Source organism: Mixophyes fleayi, chromosome 7 (assembly GCF_038048845.1).
Source record: "Mixophyes fleayi isolate aMixFle1 chromosome 7, aMixFle1.hap1, whole genome shotgun sequence".
Classification (NCBI taxonomy): Eukaryota; Metazoa; Chordata; class Amphibia; order Anura; family Limnodynastidae; genus Mixophyes; species Mixophyes fleayi.
In genome coordinates this window covers 1,262,237-1,287,376 of record NC_134408.1, presented here as the reverse complement: position 1 = coordinate 1,287,376, position 25,140 = coordinate 1,262,237, and the positions used below count along the sequence as shown (strand labels likewise).

The 25,140-nt window shown below is 41.9% G+C and overlaps 1 protein-coding gene across 3 annotated transcripts in view; it reads left to right on the top strand.

Annotated features, from left to right (window-relative positions):
• LOC142097132 (integrin alpha-M-like) overlaps positions 1 to 17,059 on the top strand; it is a 75,032-nt gene extending 57,973 nt beyond the window's left edge. For all 3 annotated transcript variants that reach the window (XM_075178736.1, XM_075178737.1, XM_075178735.1), the window contains exons 17-30: positions 1,083 to 1,246; positions 2,569 to 2,673; positions 3,208 to 3,281; positions 3,439 to 3,580; positions 3,660 to 3,755; positions 5,196 to 5,275; positions 5,413 to 5,496; positions 8,790 to 8,856; positions 9,468 to 9,575; positions 10,538 to 10,621; positions 12,777 to 12,890; positions 13,336 to 13,428; positions 14,561 to 14,671; positions 14,844 to 17,059. In XM_075178736.1, the coding sequence (XP_075034837.1) occupies positions 1,083 to 1,246; positions 2,569 to 2,673; positions 3,208 to 3,281; positions 3,439 to 3,580; positions 3,660 to 3,755; positions 5,196 to 5,275; positions 5,413 to 5,496; positions 8,790 to 8,856; positions 9,468 to 9,575; positions 10,538 to 10,621; positions 12,777 to 12,890; positions 13,336 to 13,428; positions 14,561 to 14,671; positions 14,844 to 14,957 (1,436 nt within the window). In that variant the 3' untranslated portion in view covers positions 14,958 to 17,059. The remainder of the gene's footprint in view (positions 1 to 1,082; positions 1,247 to 2,568; positions 2,674 to 3,207; positions 3,282 to 3,438; positions 3,581 to 3,659; positions 3,756 to 5,195; positions 5,276 to 5,412; positions 5,497 to 8,789; positions 8,857 to 9,467; positions 9,576 to 10,537; positions 10,622 to 12,776; positions 12,891 to 13,335; positions 13,429 to 14,560; positions 14,672 to 14,843) is intronic.
• Positions 17,060 to 25,140: the final 8,081 nt, after the last annotated feature.

Below are 25,140 nucleotides of genomic sequence, written 5' to 3'. Positions count from 1 at the left end.
TGTGATCCTACTGATCTCTGATATGTGCAGTCTATGTGTTGTGTGTGATCATACTGATCTCTGATATGTGCAGTCTATGTGTTGTGTGTGATCATACTGATCTCTGATATGTGCACTCTATGTGTTGTGTGTGATTGTACTGATCTCTGATATGTGCAGTCTATGTGTTGTGTGTGATTGTACTGATCTCTGATATGTGCAGTCTATGTGTTGTGTGTGATCGTACTGCTCTCTGATATGTGCAGTCTATGTGTTGTGTGTGTGATCCTACTGATCTCTGATATGTGCAGTCTATGTGTTGTGTGTGATCGTGCTGATCTCTGATATGTGCAGTCTATGTGTTGTGTGTGATCGTACTGATCTCTGATATGTGCAGTCTATGTTTTGTGTGTGATCCTACTGATCTCTGATATGTGCAGTCTATGTGTTGTGTGTGATCCTACTGATCTCTGATATGTGCAGTCTATGTGTTGTGTGTGATCATACTGATCTCTGATATGTGCAGTCTATGTGTTGTGTGTGATCATACTGATCTCTGATATGTGCACTCTATGTGTTGTGTGTGATTGTACTGATCTCTGATATGTGCAGTCTATGTGTTGTGTGTGATTGTACTGATCTCTGATATGTGCAGTCTATGTGTTGTGTGTGATCGTACTGCTCTCTGATATGTGCAGTCTATGTGTTGTGTGTGTGATCCTACTGATCTCTGATATGTGCAGTCTATGTGTTGTGTGTGATCGTACTGATCTCTGATATGTGCAGTCTATGTGTTGTGTATGATCATACTGATCTCTGATATGTGCAGTCTATGTGTTGTGTGTGATCCTACTGATCTCTGATATGTGCAGTCTATGTGTTGTGTGTGATCATACTGATCTCTGATATGTGCAGTCTATGTGTTGTGTGTGATCGTACTGATCTCTGATATGTGCAGTCTATGTGTTGTGTGTGATCGTACTGATCTCTGATATGTGCAGTCTATGTGTTGTGTGTTTACATTTCAAAGACACGGTTACAAATAAAATGTCCCTGTGTCCTCTTTACTCTTAAGTCACTGACTCTGTCTCCTTCTATTACAGCTGGAACCTCTGCCCAAGTGAACTACACTCTACTGCTGGATGCGGGGCGCACCCAGAGCCGCGCTGTCTTCTCTGACACCCCAATATCTGTCTCCCGCATCGTGGCCAAATCTATGCAGCTGACAGACAGAGAGAGCTGTACCAGACACACAATCCGTCTACCTGTTAGTATCTATTACGTTACCACTTTGATATATTGTGCCTAATAAGACTAAGGGGCCTATTTATCCAGCCATAAAAGGCTGTTTCTGAATGGTTTAGGCATTTTTAAGTAAATTGACTTTCTAAGTAAAGACTAACACAGGAGGTATCTGAAGCTGGAAATAACAATTCAATCCTATGGGGAGAGCAATGTGGTAGAGAGATCATCGGATCCCTCTCCGCAGCCTTCCTGCTCTCCCCTGCGTTGAGCTAAATGACCTATGCTCCTGCGCAACCCTATCTAGGATCAAGTAAACGCAGGGACAGCCTCCTATCTGATGCGCTGTCCTATGACTTCAGCAGCAGTTGCCATATTAATTCATCTGTTAGCGTTGCGATGACAGGTGAAAATTAATGAGGCAAAAGTCTGATTGTAAATAAATAGGCCCCTAATATTATATTTAGGAAAATGATTTGGATATTTAAACAAAATATGAATAAAAAGTAAGAGGAAACGTGAGGAGATAGAGAAGGAAGGATGCTTATCTGTAGATAACCAACATATGTCACATGAGGTCAGAGGTGGAATAAATTGTTGTGTTATTAGCAAATATGAGTGAAATGTTAAGTTGTAACGGAGACTGCTACTTTAAGGACAGATGCATTGTGGGTACAGCAGGAGCACTGGGAGTAAAGAAGGTGATGGCTGCTGAAAACAGAAGATGTTCCATTGTCCCTTGTACAATAGAGATAACTGAACCACTCCTCCGGCTTTTTTCCAAACTCATCATCGTCGTGTTTTTGGTGTTGAATTTGGTTTAGGCATAACCAGGCTAGGGTTTTGGATTTCACCGTAAAATATAAGTTGGATGAAGCATAAAAAAATAAATTAAAGTTGTATTGTTCAAGTTGTTTCTTGTTCCTAGTCTAGATTATATATAATATATTTAAATTTACGCTACATCTGTTTTGTAATGACCAATTCCTTATTTGCAACATTATGAGCTACAGTCAGCTGGCAGCCTACATGTTACCTACACCCAATAGTAAATGACTTCATGTAACAGGTCAATGAATAGAGGTTGCTCTCTCCATTCACACATATAAATATAGACAAAATCTCGAGCACTTATGTCTTTCTTCTATGAGGAATAGACGTCGTACTCAAATAAAACATAGAGAAAGATACTCTTCAGATAGGTCGTCAGATGTCAGACGCAGGCAGACATTGGATATTACAACTGCCTGTAAGATTATATTAATAGGAGACAGGAGAATATCTGTTTTCTCTGCTATCTAAAGTATTTATCTTCTAACTGACATCTTCTCTCTCTCTGTATCTCAGGAGTGTGTGGATGATTCACTGACGCCTCTCAGAGTCACTCTCAATTATTCCTTAATCGGAAATCCAGTTCTGAGCGAGGACTCACGGATGAACCAATCAGAAGAGGTACAAAAAGCACATTCACTGACAGTCATTGGAACAGTCACTGTTTATACTGCAGGCCATGGGCTCGGTGACAGAGACTGGGATAGTTTAGTGTCTATTCTCTGGTCATACCCTCAGTGACAGAGACTGGGGTAGTTTAGTGTCTATACTCTGGTCATACCCTCAGTGACAGAGACTGGGATAGTTTAGTGTCTATACACCAGGTCATACACTCAGTGACAGAGACTGGGATAGTTTAGTGTCTATACTCTGGTCATACACTCAGTGACAGAGACTGGGATAGTTTAGTGTCTATACTCTGGTCATACCCTCAGTGACAGAGACTGGGATAGTTTAGTGTCTATACTCTGGTCATACACTCAGTGACAGAGACTGGGGTAGTTTAGTGTCTATACACCAGGTCATACACTCAGTGACAGAGACTGGGATAGTTTAGTGTCTATACTCAGGTCCTACACTCAGTGACAGAGACTGGATAGCTTAGTGTCTATGATCTAGGCCACATGTGTGGTGATATAAATTGTCTCTTTGCAGATTTCATTTGCGAAGAACTGTGGAGGTGATGGGGTGTGTGAGGATGATCTGAGGGTGAATCTCACATTCACGGGGTAAGTAAGAGAACTGCCCTCTGACCTGCTCCATCATTCTGTCCTGTGTTTGAAATTCCTCCATAGGTTCCTTTAAATTACATGATGGGCTGGGTCTGATATGACCTATAATTTGCTTGCACACACTTGGTGATCATCTATTTTGTCTCCCTGACAGTCTAACACAGCTGGTGGTTGGGACGTCTCTTGATGTCAACTTAACAGTCTCTGTGACGAATCAAGGGGATGATTCATACAACACTCGCGTCCTTATTCCCTTCCCAACTGGCCTGTCCTACCGCAGGGTGTCTCTTGTTGAGGTACTGGGGAGCTCTCTTTTCAGGGTACTCTCTGTGAGTTGGAGGAGTCTAAATCTCAGTTTATGTTTCTACCTTGTAGAGTAACAGACGAGTGACCGTTGTATGTTCAACAGAAGAGAGTCAGAGAGTTGTGATTTGTGGTGTGAACAACCCTCTACTGAGACCCAACACTACGGTAAGGAGAGACTGCAAATAGAGACCTCTCGTGTGTGTGATCAGTGGTGTTAGAGTGTGCAAAGTGCAAGAGGGAAGATAAATGACATTAGAGAGACAGCCTGACACTTATGTATGCATACAGTTACTGGGACCTAGGGCTAATCGTTCAGATGTTATATACTAAGATCAAGTGCTGTTATCAATATAATGGGAGGGGTATTAAGCAGGGCCATCTTAACAACATTATGGGCCCCCGGGCAAAGCAGTGCACCAGGGCCCCTAGATATAGATATAGATATATAGATGTATACAGATACAGATATAGATAGATAGAGATAGAGATAGATAGATGTACTTGCTCAGTGACCCTTGTAGGTTTTTTTTGCAGGTTTTTTTCTTTTGCAGGATTATTTATTCTCATTAAGAGCCCTGCCTATGGGGCCCCCTTGCCCATGGGGCCCCCGGGCAGCTGCCCATCGTGCCCAGTGGAAAAGATGGCCCTGGTATTAAGTGCAGTCCTCAGCCACCCCACATCATGTGCCCTGATGTCAGCAGATTTGAAAGAACAAATAACTTTTTAATTTATTTTTTTGATAAAGCTTCTGCTGTTGGGCACATGACACCTCATGGAGGCTGCCTAAATTTGTATGTAGTCTGCAAATCGTCAGCTGTAGGTATTATTAGATACACTCTCCTACAGATCTACAGATTGTATATAACCTACAAAGAATCAGACACATGTATTGATAGTATATATCTATATATATATATATACAATGATTCCTGTGGAAAGAGCATGAATTGGTCACTAAAGATTCAAAACCTGTGCATCAGATTATGTATTGGTCACTATTTGCCAAAATATTTGGTATATAAATAAAACAAACTTGAGAAAGAGGGAACAGGCAACAACAATAGTCTGTGTCTGGAACGCTGCTACTATTGTGTCCCTTGAGAGTGCTCCCTGCAGCAGTAACAGAAGCAGCCTCCCGGCCTCCAGAACCCTTAGTGCCGCTCCTGGCCTCACAGAGTCTAGGATGGTGAGCGCTCAGCACATAGTGGTAGAGGATAAGTATAGTCCAGCTGTGCACCCTTAGTAAGAACAACGCCAATGGGTTTGTAACGTGCTTTTTTTATTGGAGAGAGCTTGACAAGGAAAGTAATAGAGCAGATTAAGGGAAGTCTATTGATTTAATTTAAATAAAGTAAATTGCCCGTATACCGGCCAAGTAATAAGCAGAACAATCTCAATCGAAATGTTTATTACTCCTTTGCTTCTGTCTCTGATGAACAAAAACCATAAGCGCTTGTGGATGTGTGAGATTTGTACTTTTTTTGTCTATTGTAGACGTGTATTGAAAATAGTCCCATCCAACCAGAGAGTCCGTATAATACGCATACAATGCATCGTGTCCCATCACAGATGAAACTTACACGCCTGTTCTGGGGTCTTTTTTAGGTGATCTTCATGGTCAGTTTTCATGTTGCATCGACGTCTGAGTTGGGAGACACTCTAACTATGACGGCCAATGTGACCAGGTAACCGGCCACGAGATATGTTTATTGGCTCATACACATGGGAAGTGGGCGTAACGCAACCAGAGCGAGCACTAGGGAATCCGCCCCATGTGACAGAGCCCTGACTCACTGTGTTATCCCTTTACCCCCCCCCATAGTAATAACGGAGGAGCTGTGACTGATCTAATGACATCCTCATCTCAAGTAGGAGTGCTGTACGCAATCTACGTAACCGTCAGCAGGTGAGTGAGAGGCCACCTCATGTAAGTAGAGATATTCATTGAGATGAGAAGAAATGCGTCAATCCAATATAAAGCTCAATGATTGTGTTTAACAAATATGTACATATAATTGTAAATATCGGTGTGATTAAAACAGTAATACTGTAGACTATGTCAAATGTTAATATAATGAGGGCTATTGTGAGTAAAATTGTAGTGCAGATATACTGTCAGCTGTAAATACATACAGTATATTAGAGGGTTATATGAGACATTATTTCAAGCATTGTTATAGTTCGTTTTGTGACAATATGGAGCTGCTGGAAGTTGGATAAACCAGTCAGTGAGAAGTATGGACAGTGACACCAAGATTGGCCGCAATCTGACCCTATCACCTGTTCTAACTCTGTCCAGTAGCCTCTGCTGAAGGAGGTCTCTGGTTCTTCCTCCGCTCCCCTTATCCACGCTGTTTGTCGGGTTAGGGGCACATTTATCATTATTCACGTAAAGTGAAAAGTAGTTTTCAATCCTTATCGCAATGATAAGGATTGAACTACTTCTCACATTTATGTACAACCCTGCACAGAAACAGCAGTTCCGAAAAACTGCTGTTTCAGTGATAAAAAAAATCACACTTACCCCCCTCTTCGGAAGAGCTGTCTTCGGGTCTTCTCTTCACTCTTCAAGTGCGCATGTCCAGTTCCAAGAACTGGACATGCGCACACAGATCCCCTCTCTGTCTCTGCAACGATAGTTGCAGAGAGAGAGCGCTGAGTGACAGGGAGGGATCATGTGATCCCTCCACACATGCGCTGTACAGCTCTGCTCTCCGGAGCAGAGCTGACAGCATTAGATTTCCTCAATTCGGATGATGTACGCCAGCTTCAGCTGGTACATTAACATGACAAGTTCCCGAAAAAAATGTTTTTTCGGGACTTGTTAGAGGAATGCAAAGCAGCAGATATCCATGATATCTGCTGTGATGCCCCCTTAATAAATTTGCGGAGGACACTGTGGAACCCTAATTACCCGTTAAAAGCACTTCCGTGCTTTATTAAATATGCCCCTTAATGTCTTGGTAGTGTTCCTGGTGGTGGTTGAACGCAGTTGGAACGTATCGCTAAGATGCAGATCAACGCATTTCATCCACAAGTGACTAACTCAAGGATAGTTGGTTACTGTGAATAGCTTTATAAAGGATTCGCTCTTTACTAAACTTTATTTAAAAAACATGAAACATTTTATTAATAAAATATACTTTCTTTAAAAATTCTTGGCAACTTCTTGTAAGTATTGATTATTAAACCTAAAGTTAAGGTCAACTTTTAATACCCTTTATACAGGCACTATTTTAAAAAAATGTTTGAATATTTATAATTTTCTACAGCAGAGGAGTAATTTAATAAATATACAGGGTGATTCAAAAGTTGCAGTACACCCTTATATTTCAAAAACTCTACAGGAAATTGGGAAACCTGAATACTCCAGTAAGGTATGGGTGATGTGGTCTATCTTTTACGGTATGTACCAAACATGGGCGCCATCTTGAAATCGGCCAATCGGCCCAATTCCTGTAGAGTTTTTGAAATAAAAGGGTGTACTGCGACTTTTGAATTACCCTGTATAATGAGTCTAGATCAAAGTCTAGTTTAAACTGGAACTAAGATTTTCAGCTGGTAAATCCATTTTGTTTAAAATGTAGATAAAGAACCGCACCCTCCAGAGATTCTGATATGTTAGATGTTCTGGAGACCAGAATCTCTTTCAATCTTACTTCTGGTCCATCCAAGATAAAGAAAATATCATCAATATAATGATGCCAGCAGAGTATGTTCTGTAGGAAATGAATAATTACCCGATGAACGGTGATTAGATCAGCAGAGTGGAGGAAGATCTGGGCTCACCTACCCTTCTTCCATCTAACCTCTCACCTCCTCTCCTCATCCTCCTCACGCTCTTTCTTCCTCCCCTCCTCATTTCACTAACCTTTAGGGGATAGATGCTACATCCGTCTATCCCCTAACTTGTGCTCCTTCAAACGGGCACTCAGAACTCATCTCTTTCTCAAAGCCTACCAGCCCTCCACTTAACCCTCTTTCCATGCTCGCTTTCATCTCCTGGCTCCTCCTTTGAAAAGGGTGCGCTTGCTCCCCTCCTCTGACTCCCTCTGTGCTGATTGTCTGTTTGCCCTCCCTTTAGGATGTAAGCTCTAATGAGCAGGGCCCTTCTCCCTCCTGTCGCTCTACCTTCTCTTCTGCTTCAACCTCAATAATTTTGCTTTTCCTGGAGCATCTGAAGTCTCGGTATTACTCGTTTATTGTTCTGTACTGTTATTCCCTGTACTGTCCATTGTTTGTACTGTGTTCGGCGCTGCGGAAACCTTGTGGCGCCTTATAAATAAATAATAATAATAATAATAATAACTTTTATTCTGCTCTCCCTTCAGATTTCTAGTCTTTTCCCCCGACTCCCCCCTAATGTTTCCTGTCACTCTGCCCCTTCCCATAGATTGTAAGCTCCCGTGAGCAGGGCCCTCTATCCCTTGTGTCCTCCTCCTCCTGTCACCCTCCTGTTGCTCCAGTCATTCCAGCTTCATTCCTCTACCTCAACTCTGGGTTCCTGCCTCGATCTCCTCCTTTCCTCTCTCACCCATTACTGGCTCTTGTCCTGCTAGTTGTACCCACACTCCTGGGCTCAGGCCCACTCTGCTTTATTTCACTTCTTACCTCTCTTACTTCCCCTTTCTGCTTCCTAAGCGTTCTTTATTTACTCTCTGCCGGTCTACCTGTCCTCAGCCAGGTTGTCAGTTTACATTGCACTGTGTTTTGCTTACTGTACATCCCTATATGCCGTGTTGTGTTTTCTCCTAAGCACTATGTTTGGTGCTGCGGACCCTTTGTGGCGCCTTATAAATAAAAGATAATAATAATATTTCTACTTCAGCACAGACTACAGAACGAAGTAAGGACAGGTGATGGGGAAAACGTCATCCAATCTTAGTCACACTGCTCTTAACTTTACATATCACAGTAATATTAATGATCCACTATGGGTATAAAGAGTAAAGTGACTGTGAGAGGTGAGAGATACACGAGAGATGGACACAGAGAAAAGACACATGAGGGTCTGAGAATGAATAGATACAACAGAGAACAGGTGTAAAGGATCTCTAGAGAGCGACAGAGTAGAGATGGATAGATGATGAGACACAGAGACAGACAGTTAAATGCTGTGCAGTTCTGAATAGACTGTCCTCCCTGTGTATTAGAGCGCACTGACATGTACACAGCACTCACTACTTGTACTTGTTTCAGCCTCGAAGATTCCAGCAGATACCAAAACTATTCATCCGATGACACCAACGTGCAGCATGTGTACAGGGTAAGAACATATATGTACAGGGTAAGAACATATGTGTACAAGATAAGAACATATGTGTACAGGGTAAGAACATATGTGTACAAGATAAGAACATATATGTACAAGAACATATGTGTACAAGGTAAGAAATATGTGTACAGGGTAAGAACATATGTGTACAAGATAAGAACATATGTATACAAGAACATATGTGTACAAGGTAAAAACATATGTGTACAAGGTAATAACATATGTGTACAAGAACATATGTGTACAAGGTAAAAACATGTGTACAGGGTAAGAACATATGTGTACAATGTAAGAAATATGTGTACAAGAACATATGTGTACAAGGTAAGAACATACATGGAGGGGTAAAGGAAGGAAAGACATACATATAAGTGTAAGGACAGGGGTAAGCTATAAGCCCTTTTATTAGTGTGATAAACAGATAATTCTTATTGTTTTTCCTCATACCCTGATACCACAGAAAGTTCCCTCAATACAACAGAAGCACTAAGCGATTAGATATATGTATTACTAACTATTATTATGTTTAGTTGCTGTATGTCCTGAAAAAACAAAAACATATTTTCTGTCTAAGAATTTTACAATTTCTCTCTCTTCCGCAGGTCAATAATTTGGGGGGTCGTCGGCTCCCTCTCTCTGTCATATTCCTGGTCCCTGTTAAACTCGGGGATGCTGTTGTCTGGGAGAAAACAAATATTGTTAGCTCACAGGTAGCTGAAATAAGCTCTCTGTGTCCCTACTATCTGCCTCTTGTTTCATCTACCACACCCACATATCTCTGATAGCTCCTACCTGTTCCTGGTGTGTACCTCCAGCACCCACTATTGGTTCTAACTCCATCAACGATGACTTGTAACTGCATCTGGACCTACCACCACCAAGTACATAGAGCTGTGTGATATCTCCATCTACTATCACCCATTGTGGGTTCCCACTCTGTCACAAATACCTAGTACTAGCAGCTGGACCAACTTCCACCAAGTAAATAGAGCCCTGATATGTCCTACCTGTACATACAGTCTTCCCCAGTACAGACTACTAGATCCAACTACATCACCAAATATTGTAACTGCACCTGAACCTATTATTACCAAATACATACAGCTCCGATAGCTCCTACCTGTTCCTGGTGTGTACCTCCAGCACCCACTAATAGTTCCAACGAAATCACCAAAACCTTGTAACGTCACCTGGTCCTATGACCACCAAGTTCCTCCAACCTTTACCTGTTCATGTATGGTTTGTTTTTGTTTATGACTTGTTATACTGACTGTCCGATGCAGCAGAGCTTTGTGGCACCTTATAAATAAACATTGATGATGATGATGATGTCCTCCTAGATCTAGGAGACCAGAAAACAGCTGCAGTGTTACTGTTACATGTTTCACAACTATATTAAAAGTCATTTTTAACTGTACAAGTGACTGCAAAGAGCCAGAAACACCATCCAGAACCAACATTATTTATTAATAAATGAAGGGCAGGAAGTAAAAATGTAATCTAATCATCTAATAAGTCAATAATTAAACCTATGCCATATAATAATAGTTTCCTCTTAAACAAATCCAATGTTCCATAATCCCCCTATCATACTTGGTGTAGCAAAGTGGATTAATAAATGTTTTGATGATTTGAGTGGTAAAGACCCATTATGTTCCTCCATCCTTTCCAGCCACAGCTCACTAAGTGTACGTTGATGGGTGAAACACCGGGAGCAGCAAACTACCAGGAGCTCTTGAAAATGACTCCAATTCTGGTAAGACTCAGCTTCTTTATTCTTATCTTGCAGTCAGACCCGAAGAGCTGACAATTTGCTAGGTCAAAACAACTGCAGCACAAGTTACCCCTGTGTTACTTGAGGATATAAACCAAAATCAGGGTACATGTTAGGGCTTCACAGGCAACAGAATCATTTATCTAGGACAAATGTCCACATATGAAGAAATGTTCCAAATTCACACCCAATTTACAGCAAACTGCGATGATCTACCACTCAGTAGATATAACATAATTCCATCAATGTAAAACTATGAACTATGAACTATAGCTCTTCAAGGGGCTTCTCAAGCACTGCCCACTAGATGTAGCTCTAACTGAAGGAAAGGGAAGTCAGCAGCCCATGCAGTCTGCCCATTTATTTCCAGCTCCACCACAGCCAAGACCTTTACTCTGCAGAAGTGACACTCCGCACCACTGGGATGATCTCTTGCCCTCAGCCCTGACAGCAAATCCCAATCAAATTAATTTGCACCCTGGTGCCCAGTAACACCCCACCCACACCAAATGTCCCAACTCCAGTAACCAATGACCAAAGATGAAGGATTAGGCTTCCAATCAGATATTTCACAGATTGGGACACAGGGATCTGGGGTCAGGTTATACTAGAAGCTACAATACACATTCTGTTGGGTGCAATGCTCAGGCCACTCACAGATCATTGGACAGAAAAGAGTCACAGCTATTAGCAATGTAAAAGGTAAAGACGACTCCATGAATTACCCATAGGTAGTTCCACATTTAATCATGTCTTGATCATGCACCTTTTCTTCTAACATTGGGATTGTGGCACTGAAAGGAGACAATATTTGGATAGCTTCTGTGGTGTCATATTGTAGTATTATAGAGTATGGATATCTACGTAGTCTGTACGATATTTACAAAAAAGGAACAGCACTGCAGTACTCATCCTGAGTACTCTAAACTCTCTCCTCTGTCTTTCATGAGATGTTTGCTTCTACTCTCAGTCTACTTTGAGATGTCTCTTCGTTCCTCCATGTCTCCTCTCGCTTTCCTCCAAGCTGTTTCCCCCCCCCCTCTATAACTTTTCTTAGAAGTCTTTACATCTATAAAGCCTATACTCAATGGCCTCTTTGAGATTTATCTCCTCTCCTCCATGTTTCCTCTCAGATGTCTCCACTCCCCTATATGTCTCCTCGAGATGTCTCTCATACCTTCCAAGTTTTCACTGAGATTCCTCACCTCTAAATTGTTTGTCTTTTCCTGTATTGCTTCTCTTAGAGCTTTCTTTTCTTCTTTATATATCTTCTGAATAGACTGCTGTTCATTCCTCATTCCTTCCTTGTTTAAAATGTCTTCTCATCTCCGTTTGTCCTCTGAGATTTCCCTTCTCTCATCCATGTCTTCTTTGAGATGTCTCTTCTCTCATCAATGTCTTTTTTGAGATGTCTCTTCTCTTCTCTATATCTTCTCAGAGATGTTTCTTCTCTCCTTCATGTCTCCTTTGAACTAACTCTTCTTTTCTCCATGTCTCCTCTGTGATGTCTATCCTCTCTTACATGTCTCCTCTGATTTGTCTCCCCTATACATATTATCTAAAGGGTCTCTTTTCTTCTTCACATTCCTTCCTTCATGTCTCATCTGAGTTGTATCTTCTCTTCTCTTCTACACATCTTCTCTGAGTTTGTCTGTCCTCTCTTCCATGTCTTCTCTGAGCTGCATATTCTTTTCTCCATGTCCCCTCTGAGATTTCTCCTCACTTCTACATCTCTTCTGAGATGTCTATCCTCTAAAATGTTTCTAGATGTTCCCTTTATCCTTTCCCCTGGTTCAAAACATTGAGCTGTTAGTTCATTCATCATAACTCCTCTAAACGGTCTAGTCTCCTATGAAAAGTCTTTACATACTGTTAGTCCTCTGGATGGTCTCTCCTCTGTGAATATCTTCTGAGCGGTATCTGCACTCTGTGCCTTTGTTAGATGAATCAAGATACATAAATAAGAGATAATTTATCCCCCCTCTTCTAGATGTCCTGTTTAAGATCTATCTGCTTACAGTGCCTCCTCTGAATGGACTCTCTTCTCTTTAACTCCTCTGAGCAGTCATTTATGTCTCCATTTTATGATTTAATCCATTACGCTAACCCCTGTCTGTCTCTTTATCTTGTTCCCCAGAACTGTTCAGTGGGATCGTGTCTCAGAACTATCTGTAACATCAGTGATCTGGATGTCCAGATATCATTGACCTTCACAATCAGCGGCCCAGTGACTAAAGACTGGACCACACAGGTGGTGACACTGACTCCGGATAGTGTATTTCCATGTGTTAATATATTGTGCCATCTATGATGAGAAGATACATTGAGGTGTGAGAGATGTCTGGGAATGTGGGACACAAAATACATCAGATATGAATTATTTTCACCAATTTACATTTCTAAGTAATAGCCAAGAAGAACAGTTTCTAATTACTGACCCGAGATCATCTTGTATGTAATAACATGTTATCTATAGTCAATAACATATTCTACAGTGATATATAGATGACTCAGTGGTCACTACTAGGTATAATAAGAGATGCTGAGGTCCTTTCATGTGTGAGAGGTTCATGTGTAAGAGTTGTGTATGTAAGAGTCCCATTTTGGAGGTCCAGCGCATGTGACATACATGAGATGTGATATTTTTATATAAGGTTCCACAAATTGACATTAGATATTTCTATTTCTGATCTCAGACAGAACAGCTGAAAATTATCCTCCAGAGTTCGGCAGAAATTGTATATGATTCCCGGACGTACCACCAGAGCCTGCAGTTCATCAAAGCCCAGGTATCCGCCAGATACATATGTCCATTAGTCTATTATTCCTGACATAGATAAGCCTGTGGGCACCCTCTGCCACTTCTGGCCATAGTTCCTTTTTGTGTTTCCCTTAAATATATCATTTTGGGTCAGTTTTCTTTCCATATATGGGCCTGGGCTGATAATTTTCTATATTTGGGCTTGTGGCAATTCCCTTCAATATCTGGGTGAGTAACATTTTGTTTCTTACAAGCTAATTTATTAAAGGGCAAAAATCCACATGGCCGGTGAAAATGTAGCCCTATATTTCAAGTACCATCAGCGGTAACCACTGCTGGCGATAAGATTCGCCTGAGAAGCCTATTTTACAACAATGACGATGGTAAAACTATCACCGCAGTTCTGTTATCATAATTTCAATGGATAATATTTTTAAATATTTTTGGGCCACATGGTGGCTCAGTGGTTAGCACTTCTTCCTGACAGCACTGGGGTCATGACTTCAATTCCCGACCATGGCCTTATCTGTGTGGAGTTTGTATGTTCTTCCCATGTTTGAGTGGGTTTCACCAGGTGCTCTGGTTTCCTCTCACACTCCAAGAACTAGTAGGATAGTTGGCTGCTGACAAAATGAATCCTAGTCTGTGTGTGATGGGAATTTACGCTGTAAGCTCCAATGGACTGATGTGAATGACAAATATTCTCTGAACAGCGCTGCAGAATTGGTGGAACTTTAACAATAAATGATGATGATGATGATGATGATGATTAATATTTTGTTTCACATTTCAATCTATTTTTTGAACAATTTATTTTATCATCATTTTTTTCTTTTATTGGTGGAAGTGAAAGTGTAAGTTCTTTCAATTCTACACCTGAGAGAAGTGACCAGACGGGTCATACATGTGAGACCAGTGAAGCAGTAAGTTAACCCTTAACGATCCAGGCTATCTGAGGTATTATTCACATGTTGCACAGGTTTAATATAGTTGTGATACGTGGTGATATAAATCATAGTTACCAATGCTTGTTAGACTCATATCTAATTTCTGTCTAGGTCCACCGTCCTCTCTGGCCTCATTACGAGGTCCGTTCCCTCTTTCTATACCACATAGCGAGTCCCTCTGTTCTCAGTGTCTCATTGTATCATCTCTTGCAGGCTCAGACAGTCCTAGAGGTTTACACCGAGTATAATTACTTCCCTATAATAATCGGGAGCAGTGTTGGTGGTTTGGTGGTACTGGCACTGATAGCCGCCGGGCTGTATAAGGTGAGTGAAAGAGACTGGTCATATAGATTCTCATTTTTCACATGTGTTTGTATGTGTGGCCTGATGTGTAGCTGTGTCTCATTTTTATCATTTTACTTTTATTGGAGATGTTTTTCTATTTCTTGGTTTAAGTTCTTTCTATGTTACTGTATATTGTGTCTTCTCTCTGCAGCTTGGATTCTTCAAGCGTCAGTACAAAGAGATGCTGGAGAGTCCTGGAGATGGGAACGCAGGAGATGAGGCTCAGGGAGCTCAGGAACCACAAACCAATGGAGCTCCAGAGTGAGGCGGATGAGACGGTGTCACTGCGGTCCAGGTGTTTCCTGTTATCCTACACTTCTTTATGGCCATGGCCCACAGGTGGCATCACAGCTGCTCCCTTTGGTGCCATAAAGAGACCCCTCTCTCTTTTGGGGAGTTTCTACAAAAAAACATTCAAGATAATATCTTTGATGGAACGACTGTACAATTTGATACCATATTATATTATAATCTACATATTTAGATCATTTCTAAGTGTATGCAAAATATTCATTGCTCCTCTTATAAAATATATGTTAAAATCTGTTATGACCATCAGTACTTTGTATTATACTAGATCTATATATTATTGCAATATACAGTATTTTTTTATATATATTTGGGATTAAAATGATGATGAGGATCCCCTGCTCCAGATTAAATAGTACATTCAAATCTTATGGATTTTTAAGATTGGGAAAAATTGTGAAAGTGATGATGGCAGAATGACAGGCAGCTGGCTAGTGCTACAAATCACTACCTTACCATGGGCCTGATTCATTGTCCGAGCGCAACTGTAATCTGGATGATTGTACACTCTGCCTAAACAGTACTTGCCATACATAGATACACAGAACAGACTGTAGCATTCTCACATGTGTAAGTGCAATAGAAGGTCACATCAAAATGTGAACCTTTGGATTTAATAATTGGTTGACCATCTCAAGGCAGCAATAACACTTCCTGTAGCTGCTGATCAGACCTGCACACCTGTCAGGAGGCATTTTGGAACATTCCTCCTTGCAGAACTGTTTAATTTGAATGATATTCCTGGGATGTCTGGTGAACCGCTCTCATCAGGTGATGCCTGGGCATCTCAACCTGGTTGAGGTCAGGACTCGGACTGGGCCACTCCAGAAGTCTAATTTCCTTCTGTTGAAGCCATTCAGTTGTTGTTTTACTTCTGTGTTTTGGGTCAATGTCCTGTTGCATCACCCAATGTCTGTTGATCTCCAATAGACAGACAGCTAGCCTGACGTTCTTCTGCCAAATGTCCTGATAAACTTTGGAATTAATTTTTCCATTAAAAAGAAAAAGGTCTCCAGGCCCTGAGGCAGCAAAGCATCCCCAAACCATGACACTCCCTCCACCACACTTCACAGTTGGGATGAGGTTTGGATGCTGGTGTGCTGTGCCTTTTATCTCCACACATAGTGTGATGTGCTCCATCCAAACAACTCAACATTCGTTTCATCTGTCCACAGAACATTTTGCCAGGAGCACTGTGGAATATCCAGTTGCTCTTTAGCAAACTTCCGACCTGCAGCAATATTTTTTTTGGACAGCGGTGGCATTTTCCACGGTGCCCTCCCATGAACACCATTCTTCTTCAATGTCTTATGTATTGTAGACTCGTAAACAGTTACGTTTACAAGTTGCAGAGAATTATGTAAGGCTTTAGCTGGCACTAGGATTATTCTTAATCACTTTAAGCATTCTGCGCTGTGCAGTCATCTACGCAGAATGGCCACTCCTAGAGAGAGAGGCAACAATGCTGAGCTTTCTCCATTTATAGACAATATGTCTTACCATTGACTGATGAACACAAAGTCTTTCAGGGACACTTTGTAACTCTTTCCAGCTTTATGTAAGTCAACAATTCTTAATGGTAAGTCTTCCGAGATCTTGTTTGAGGCTTTTTCCCATCAGGCAATGCTTCCTGTGAATAGGAAACGCCAAATCTTGTCTCATTGACTGGACTCAAAGTTAGGTAACTCCTGACGCCAACTCGCTCTTTTAGAAGTCATTAGCCTAGGGGTTCACATACTCTTTTCAACCTATACTTTGAATGGTAAACAGACAAAGTAGACCACCTTGCCCGATAATCTGTCAACTTGTTTTTGCAGCCTACCGAGCCTAGTAAAATCTTTTCTTTCCTAGGCTGTAAGAACACAGGATGAACTTGTACTAAATAGCTCACTATACTTTTAAAACATTGTCAATAGAAATGATTAGCTAATTTGCATAGAATATTTTATCCAACCTCTCTTTTTCAGCTTTGTTAATACTCAACTTACTGTTGTATACTGGCTCTAAACCTTGTTTGGTAGTTTTAGTAAAAAGTGAATAAAATAATAAACTAAACGATGCCTGTGCCTTGTTGTATGATTTAATACAGAGGAAGATCCCCCAGCACACTGCTGTTAACCAGTAAAAGAGCTGTTATTTCCTCTTGTACATAATAAGGCACAATTCTCAGTTACACACATTTGCACATGTATGATAAGCCACCCACCACGTCACGGCGCTTCTGGTAACAGGGTGGTTCTAACGCTAACAATGAGAGTCCCTATTTTTGGGCCATTCATATATGTGTTTGTATATTGAGAGCTAACTTACCAAGAGGTACTGCAACTCCTCCAAATGGCAATACAGCGCCAGCGCTCCCCATCAGCTACTGATACCAGAACATGCCCCACAACTAAACTATATAGAAGTGGAAGTTGCTCAATCACTTCACAGGGTCACAGCAGGTGTTTGAAAGGACGGGGTTATCCTGAAAGGAACAAATACAGAGAAGAATCCCCCAGCACACTGCTATAACAAGCAATAGAGCTGCTATTTCTACTTGTACCTAAATATGCAGAATTCTCATTACACACATTTGTACGGTTTAACTAATATAATGATCTTTCCGTTTGTATGTCCGTAGTATGAAGAGGTTGGTAAGATGTGACATTATTTTTATTTATATGGACCGTGAGGATATTATCCAGCATGGAGCATGGAAGACCAGAACCGTATAGAGGCAGATTATCACATATAGCACTGAGAGATTGTCTAGCCATCTACTTATCAGCGTACAACGATCAGTCGTACAGTATCATCCCCAGGAGTATGAAAAACCCATAGACAGGTGGAGGGGTTTCAGAGTAGAAAAATAAACCTTGCCTGTATCACCTGTATCTGCTCTGTCACAATCTGTTTTCTTGTAGTTTTCAGTAGAAATGTCAAACTCCCAAATGTCTGTTTCCCAAAACCATCAGCACTATTGGGCCAAAGTTCCTGTTTTTGAGTAATGGGTAATTCTGTATCTGGAACAAAGCTAATATTTGGCCAATAATTTATGGAGTTGTTGTGTTAATATTGTGACCCTAGAAATACCCTTTTGTAGGAGCTTCTGCCAGTCTCGGCAGCTTTTCTCTGGCTTTGTATCTAGTGGATAAAGGGCCTCCGGCAGTCACATCACAACTCTGTGTCATGATTGTAGACACAAACCACAACTCTCATGATCCATCTCTACTGTGTAATCTGTACAATCAGTGCAGGGTGCATAACAGAGGAATCAAACCAACAATATTACCTCCCAGGAGGCCAGACTCTGAAATATCTTCAGTACCGCACTGCATTGGCAATTATGTATGTTTGGGCCTAATATATTTAATGACGGCCACTTGTTTGAAAGTGGAATAATCCTTCAGTTTTTTATGTGAGCTGAAGACTTTTGAAGGTTGAACCTGCGGTTTTCCAGTATGCACTGAAATCCCAGAAGTACTTAAGACACAGATAAAAGATAAAGCTCTATTGTCGTAAGTGCTTATCTGGATGTTTTACTTTCACTCCAATCACTGTTTTCTTGTGTCTGAGGTTGATGATGGTCAATGAGGTGTGAAGAACATGGTCTGAGCTGGTCGCTCTGCTGTTTGCAGGCTAAAGGCAGGAGAGAAATTATGTTGTTATTTTGCTCTTAAAAGTGAACAACTCTCTTCTGGTTCCAGCGCTGGTCGTGAGCCATCAGCAAATTCTGGTGTAGAAAGAGTGCTTGTCTGTAATGCAGGAGCTAAGGGCCTTACATGAGTCACAAAGCGATTGGAATATGTCTGACCATAACCTTGTCGCTGTTGATCTGATGCCCGATATATCACTACTATGCTGTGAGAAGGCAAAAGATCAAGGGGTTTGATTTTCAGTTACCTCGGTCACCACCGTCGGTCGGCCACAGAGAATTGGTTGTGAAGGTGACGGCTCTGCCAGTCTAGGCCTAGGTCTAGGCCCTCGATGTTCTTTGAAGGATATTACTGCTTACAGCAAAAATGTCTCCAACCACCACATGAAGCTCATCCAGCATCTGCGGGCCTAAACTTTGACTGTCTAATTCTCATTCCATCTCCTATTAACATCATATTCAAAACGGCCTAACTAATTGAAAATGATTTTAGCAGTTACCATTATGTTGTGTACTGCAAATTATTGGAATAACTTCTGATATTTATAATTGGATTTCTGCCTGAAATCGCCCATTTAAGCCTCAGCTGCAACTTGAGAGAAGTTGACTTTCCTTAGTAATCCCTCCAGACATGACAGGAACCAGCGGAGTCCACATTTTGTATTATGGTTACATTTCCCTTTAAAACCTCACAGTACAGAACAGTGCACACACCTGTCACAGAGCAGACTAGACGGCCACAACCCTACAAGATTCATCTTGTCCTCAGGTAAATGACAGTATGCAAATTATCCTACCTCATTGTTTCTACTTTTTTCTGACTTCAATATCACCTCGACCATCTAAAACATTGTCGATATTTCTAATTCCCAAAGGTGATTGTTATTTACTGAAGGTGAAAAACTTTGACATAATAGAACAGAACATGAGAAAGTGGAGAGGACCAAACCTGGCACCTAGCGTACGTTAATTCTTGGCATAGTCGTATGGTAGCTAGGAATATGCCTTTCAGTATTATTCTTCACAGCCTTCTTCTGGTTCTAATGGTGGGCAGCCTTCATCTCTTCCATCTCGCATGTCTCATCCCTCATCCTCTTCCATCTCATATGACTCATCCATCATCCTCTTCCACCTCTCTTGTCTCATCTATCACCCTCTTCCAACTCTCCTGTCTCATCCCTCATCCTCTTCCACCTCTCCTGTCTCATCCATTATCCTCTTCCACCTCTCCTGTCTCATCCCTCATCCTCTTCCACCTCTCCTGTCTCATCCATCATCCTCTTCCAACTCTCCTGTCTCATCCATCATCCTCTTCCACCTCTCCTGTCTCATCCATCATCCTCTTCCATCTCGAATGACTCATCCATCATCCTCTTTCATCTCGAATGACTCATTGATCTCCCTCTTCCACCTCTTCTGTCTCATCCCTCATCCTCTTCCACCTCTCCTGTCTCATCCATCATCCTCATCCACCTCTTCTGTCTCATTCCTCATCCTCATCCACCTCTTCTGTCTCATTCCTCATCCTCTTCCACCTCTCCTGTCTCATTCCTCATCCTCATCCACCTCTCCTGTCTCATTCCTCATCCTCTTCCACCTCTCCTGTCTCACATTCATCTCACCCGTCCCCATTTGGTATATTAACCAGACTATAAATCTAGACATTCAGCATTGGCTTTGTTCTAGTTGCTGGATGGGTGGACAGTGACCATTGTTTCACACTGGTTCTTGTTAGGTCCAGAAGTCACTGTATTTGGTTTGGGAAGGTAATCATTTATTAATATTATATATTGCCCTTGTTCTATTACTTTTGCCGTGTTGAAAAGGTGAAGTGTCCAGTTGTCTAATTTTTCTCCTCTATTACATGAGATCTTAAGGAGAGAATTCTGCATCAAGTCTATCTTACAACTCCTCAAACCCGATTTTGACAGACAAAAATCCTGTATAAATTAACTCTGGAACCACAGACGTGCTGTTTGAGAAAATTGACAAAACAATGTTGTGGTTTTAGTTGAGCAACATTCCAAATTTTTACACAAGTCATTGTCTCTAGAGACAAACTTAATTTTCCAAATTCTGCTAAATATGTGCCTCATTGGCCATTTTTTCCACTAAAGTTTGATGTTTGCCATTTAGCGTTTTGTCAGTCCTGCCCCAGCCATACAGCAGAGTGAAGTGTCTGATGTCCTCCCAGCTTTATCACGAGTATAAATCCTGTGAATCCGAAAATTTACCAATATTGTGCGGAATGATACTCCCCACTTCCCACTCCCAGTAGGTGTCCCCCAGGGCTCTGTCCTCGGCCCTTTACTCTTTTCGCTATACACTTCCTCCCTCGGTGCGCTCATCTCCTACTTTGGTCTTCAGTATCACCTGTATGCTGACGACATTCAACTCTACATCTCTTCTCCTGATCTCTCTCCCTCCCTTATCTCTCGTGTATCTGACTGCCTCTCTGCCATCTCCTCCTGGATGTCCTCCCGCTTTCTCAAAATTAATATCTCCAAAACTGAATTCATTGTCTTTCCTCCCCCCCCAAACTCCCCTCCCACCACAACCTCTCTATCGTTGTTAACAACACCACCATCTCCTCTGTTACCCAGCTCCGTTGCCTGGGTGTCACCCTTGACTCCTCTCTCTCTTTTGCCCCCCATGTCCAATCCCTTGCCCAAGCCTGTAGATTCCAACTTCGCAACATAGCCTGCATCTGACCCTTCCTCTCACAAGACGCCACCAAAACCATCATCCATGCACTCATCATCTCCCGCCTCCACTACTGCAACCTTCTCACTGGCCTCCCCCTCTCTCATCTCGCCCCCCTCCACTCTGTACTCAATGCGGCTGCTCGACTCATCATTCTCTCACACCGCTCCTCCTCTGCTTCCCCTCTCTGCCTTGCCCTACACTGGCTCCCCATCCCCTACAAAATCCTCTTCAAACTCCTTACCACCACTTACAAGGCTCTCTCCCACTCTACTGCCCCTTACATCTCTGACCTCCTCACCATTCACACTCCTGCCCGATCCCTGCGCTCTGCCACTGACCGTCGCCTCTCTTCCACTCTGATCACCTCTTCCCACTCCAGAATCCAAAACTTCTCCCAAACTGCCCCCTACACTGGAATGACCTCCCTCGCTCCATCCGTCTCGCTCCCAGGCTGTGCTCCTTCAAACGAGCACTTAAAACTCACCTGTTCCTTAAAGCCTACCAATCATCCACCTAACCCCTCACCTACTCTGCTCGCTCTTCCCTCTCTCCCCTGGTATCACCGCTCCCTCTTGTGTCTGTTTCGTCCACCCTCCCTTAGGATGTAAGCTCATTTGAGCAGGGCACTTCTTTCCTCGTGTCTCCACACCTGTTCTTCTGCTCCGTCCTTACTCCATTTGTCCGTCCCGGAGTTTCTGAAGCACTGGTACTTTGTGTTTACTGTTCTGTACTGTTTAACCCTGTATGGTTTACTGTTTGTACTATGTACGGCACTGCGGACACCTTGTGGCGCCTAACAAATTAATGATAATAATAATAATAATAATGACAGATCATGGAATGGTGAATCATAAGCAGAACTGTAAGATTGTATTGCTGGAACTTCGTTTCTCTTAAAAACAGCCAGTTCTTAGCAAAACACCATTCTAGCGAAATGTGCAGATCAATTCATTTTATCCTCATTGGCCAGTCTGACAGACTGCAAGATGGGCATAGTGACACATTCCCAACTGTCCCACATACCCTCTGTGCCTTTCCCCCCACCCACCCTGGCCATCCCCATTCAGATACTGGAATCCATCATTTAGGCTAATGAGTTATTAATTGGTCACTGCTGAACTCAAGGATTTGTTCTTTTGTTGATTTCCAGGATTTAAATCACAGTTTTGAGACCTAAGTGTAATGAAATGCAACTTTAATAACTCTTTAGTTTTAGAGAGATAAAAGTCCCCACCTCTCCAGGCCCACAAATGACATGGAATAGTAAGCTCAGATATTTTTTGTGCTATTGCATTTGATTTTACAGGAAGCAGATTGATCTGGATGCCAAAAGGCAGCACATGAGGGGAAGAAGATCTTGTTGTAGTACAAATATTCTGTCAATGGATGATGCTGCCGCATCGAGTAGTATGCAATGCGGCCACCTATGCGAGTACAGTATAGGCTGCCTGCACCACGTTCTCCATTGGACCACCAGGCGGCCCAAAATGAACCTTGGATGTCCAGTCCAGTCTGCTCCTGGTGTGAAGGTGCACCGGTGTGAGTAGTATAGGTGGAAGTAGGGTAGGTGTGAGGGCGTACCAGTGTGAGTAGTGTAGGTGGAAGTTGGTAGGTGTGAGGGTGTACCAGTGTGAGTAGTATAGGTGGAAGTGGGGTAGATGTGAGGGTGTACCAGTGTGAGTAGTGTAGGTGGAAGTTGGTTGGTGAGATGGTGCACCAGTGTGAGTAGTGTAGGTGGAAATAGGGTAGGTGTGAGGGCGTAACAGGGTGAGTAGTATAGGTGGAATTAGGGTAGGTGTAAGGGCGTACCAGTGTGAGTAGTATAGGTGGAAGTAGGGTAGATGTGAGGGTGTACTAGGGTGAGTAGTATAGGTGGAAGTAGGTTAGGTGTGAGGGTGTAACTGGGAATAGCATAAATGAAAGTAGGTTAGGCTCTTACAAAAAGGTAATTTTTTGTAAGTGTTTGAAGATAAGTGGAAAGTCTGATCAATTTTAATAGGTAATGCCATCACTGGATAGACGGGAGAAGTCTTGTAGGTGTGAGTGAGCTATGTTTTTTTATAGATGAGAAGGTCAGATGTCGATTTAAGAAGTAATGAGGGAGAATATTTTGAGATGAGGTTTCAGATGAATTAAGAGGGGATGTTGTTGAGCTGAGGTTAAGTTAGTGTAGCGATTTAACGAGTAGGGCAGGGGAAGTAGCGTGTCTAGAGAAGAAGATTAGTCTTTCTGTGACATTTAGGACAGATTGAATCAGGAACAGATCAGTGATGGGAATGTCAGATAGAATGAGGTTGCAGTAGGCGAGGCGGGAGATGATGAGGGAATGGACATATTTTGGTTATATGTTTGGTAAGAAAAGGACAAATGAAAAGACTTTTTGAAGGTGAAGGTGAAGAAATTAAGAGAGAATTTGGATGTGAAACATAAAGCAGAGGGATGCATAGGGGGTGACACCAACACAGCAGGTTTGAGATTATTGAAATTTGTGGTCACATTGACATGACAGCCAGGGAGTTTTAAGCACAGATTTACAGTACACTCTGTGTGGAGTCTAAATGAGATTTGAGCTTTATGTAGCTTTGGGTCATCCAGGTGGAAAGAGCAGACAGACAATAGGTCCTACTAGATAGTGGTCTGAGGAGATGTCGGGGAAGGAGCAGACATTTGTTGTCATCAATATAGTGGAGATGCTGTAAATCAAATCAACGCATTAGTTCACCAAGAGAAGATTTATATGGTGAATTCTGAGAACAGAGCCTTGTGGAACCCAACAGATAGTGGGAGAGGAGGGAAGTATGGACAAGGGAAGGGATTCTGAAGGAGCAGTTGTACAGGCAGAAATGTACCAGAAAATAACTGTATGATGAAGGCCAATGGAGAGCAGGAGAAGAGGGTGATAAAAATTAGTAAGTGACCCTTAAATGAGGTTGTAAGTAACATAGTAACATAGTAACATAGTTGATGAGGTTGAAAAAAGACACCAGTCCATCAAGTTCAACCTATTTTGGATCTCCTGTGATCCCTCACTTATATTTGAAATTGATCCAGAGTAAACAACCGTCAATCTGTTTCAATTGTTAAAATCTCCCCAGACCCAATATTGCAGTCCTATTTTTACCCTATATCCACTACTATACTTCATTTTAATTAACGGTCGTATCCCTGTATACACTTTTCCGCTAAAAATTTGTCTAACCCTTTCTTAAACATATCTAGTAAATCTGCCATCACAACCTTCCCTGGCAGTGAATTCCATATTTTAACTGCCCTTACAGTAAAGAACCCCTTCCTTTGCTGGTTGTGAGATTTACTTTCCTCTAACCTTAGGGGCTGACCGCGTGTCCTATGTATAGTCCTTGGGGTAAAAAGTTCCCATGAAAGTTCTCTGTATTGACCTCTCAGACGCCTCGTTTCTAAAGTAAACAACCCTAAACTGACTAACCTTTCCTCATAACGTAATGACTCCGTACCCTTTATCAATTTTGTCGCCCTTCTCTGAACTCTTTCTAGTTCCAAAATATCTTTTTTATAGAGTGGTGCCCAGATCTGTACTCCATATTCAAGATGAGGCAAAATTACACCGTCTTCCTTGGATCTCTGCCCCTTTTTATGCATGCCAATACTTTTTTTGCCCTTGCAGCTGCTGCTTGACATTGAGCACTATTGCTAAGTCTACTATCTTCGAGCACTCCCAAATTTCTTTCCATTATAGATACTCCATAATGAATTCCATTTCATTTATAGATTGCATTCTTGTTTTTGATCCCTATATGCATAAGAAGTAGATTGGTCA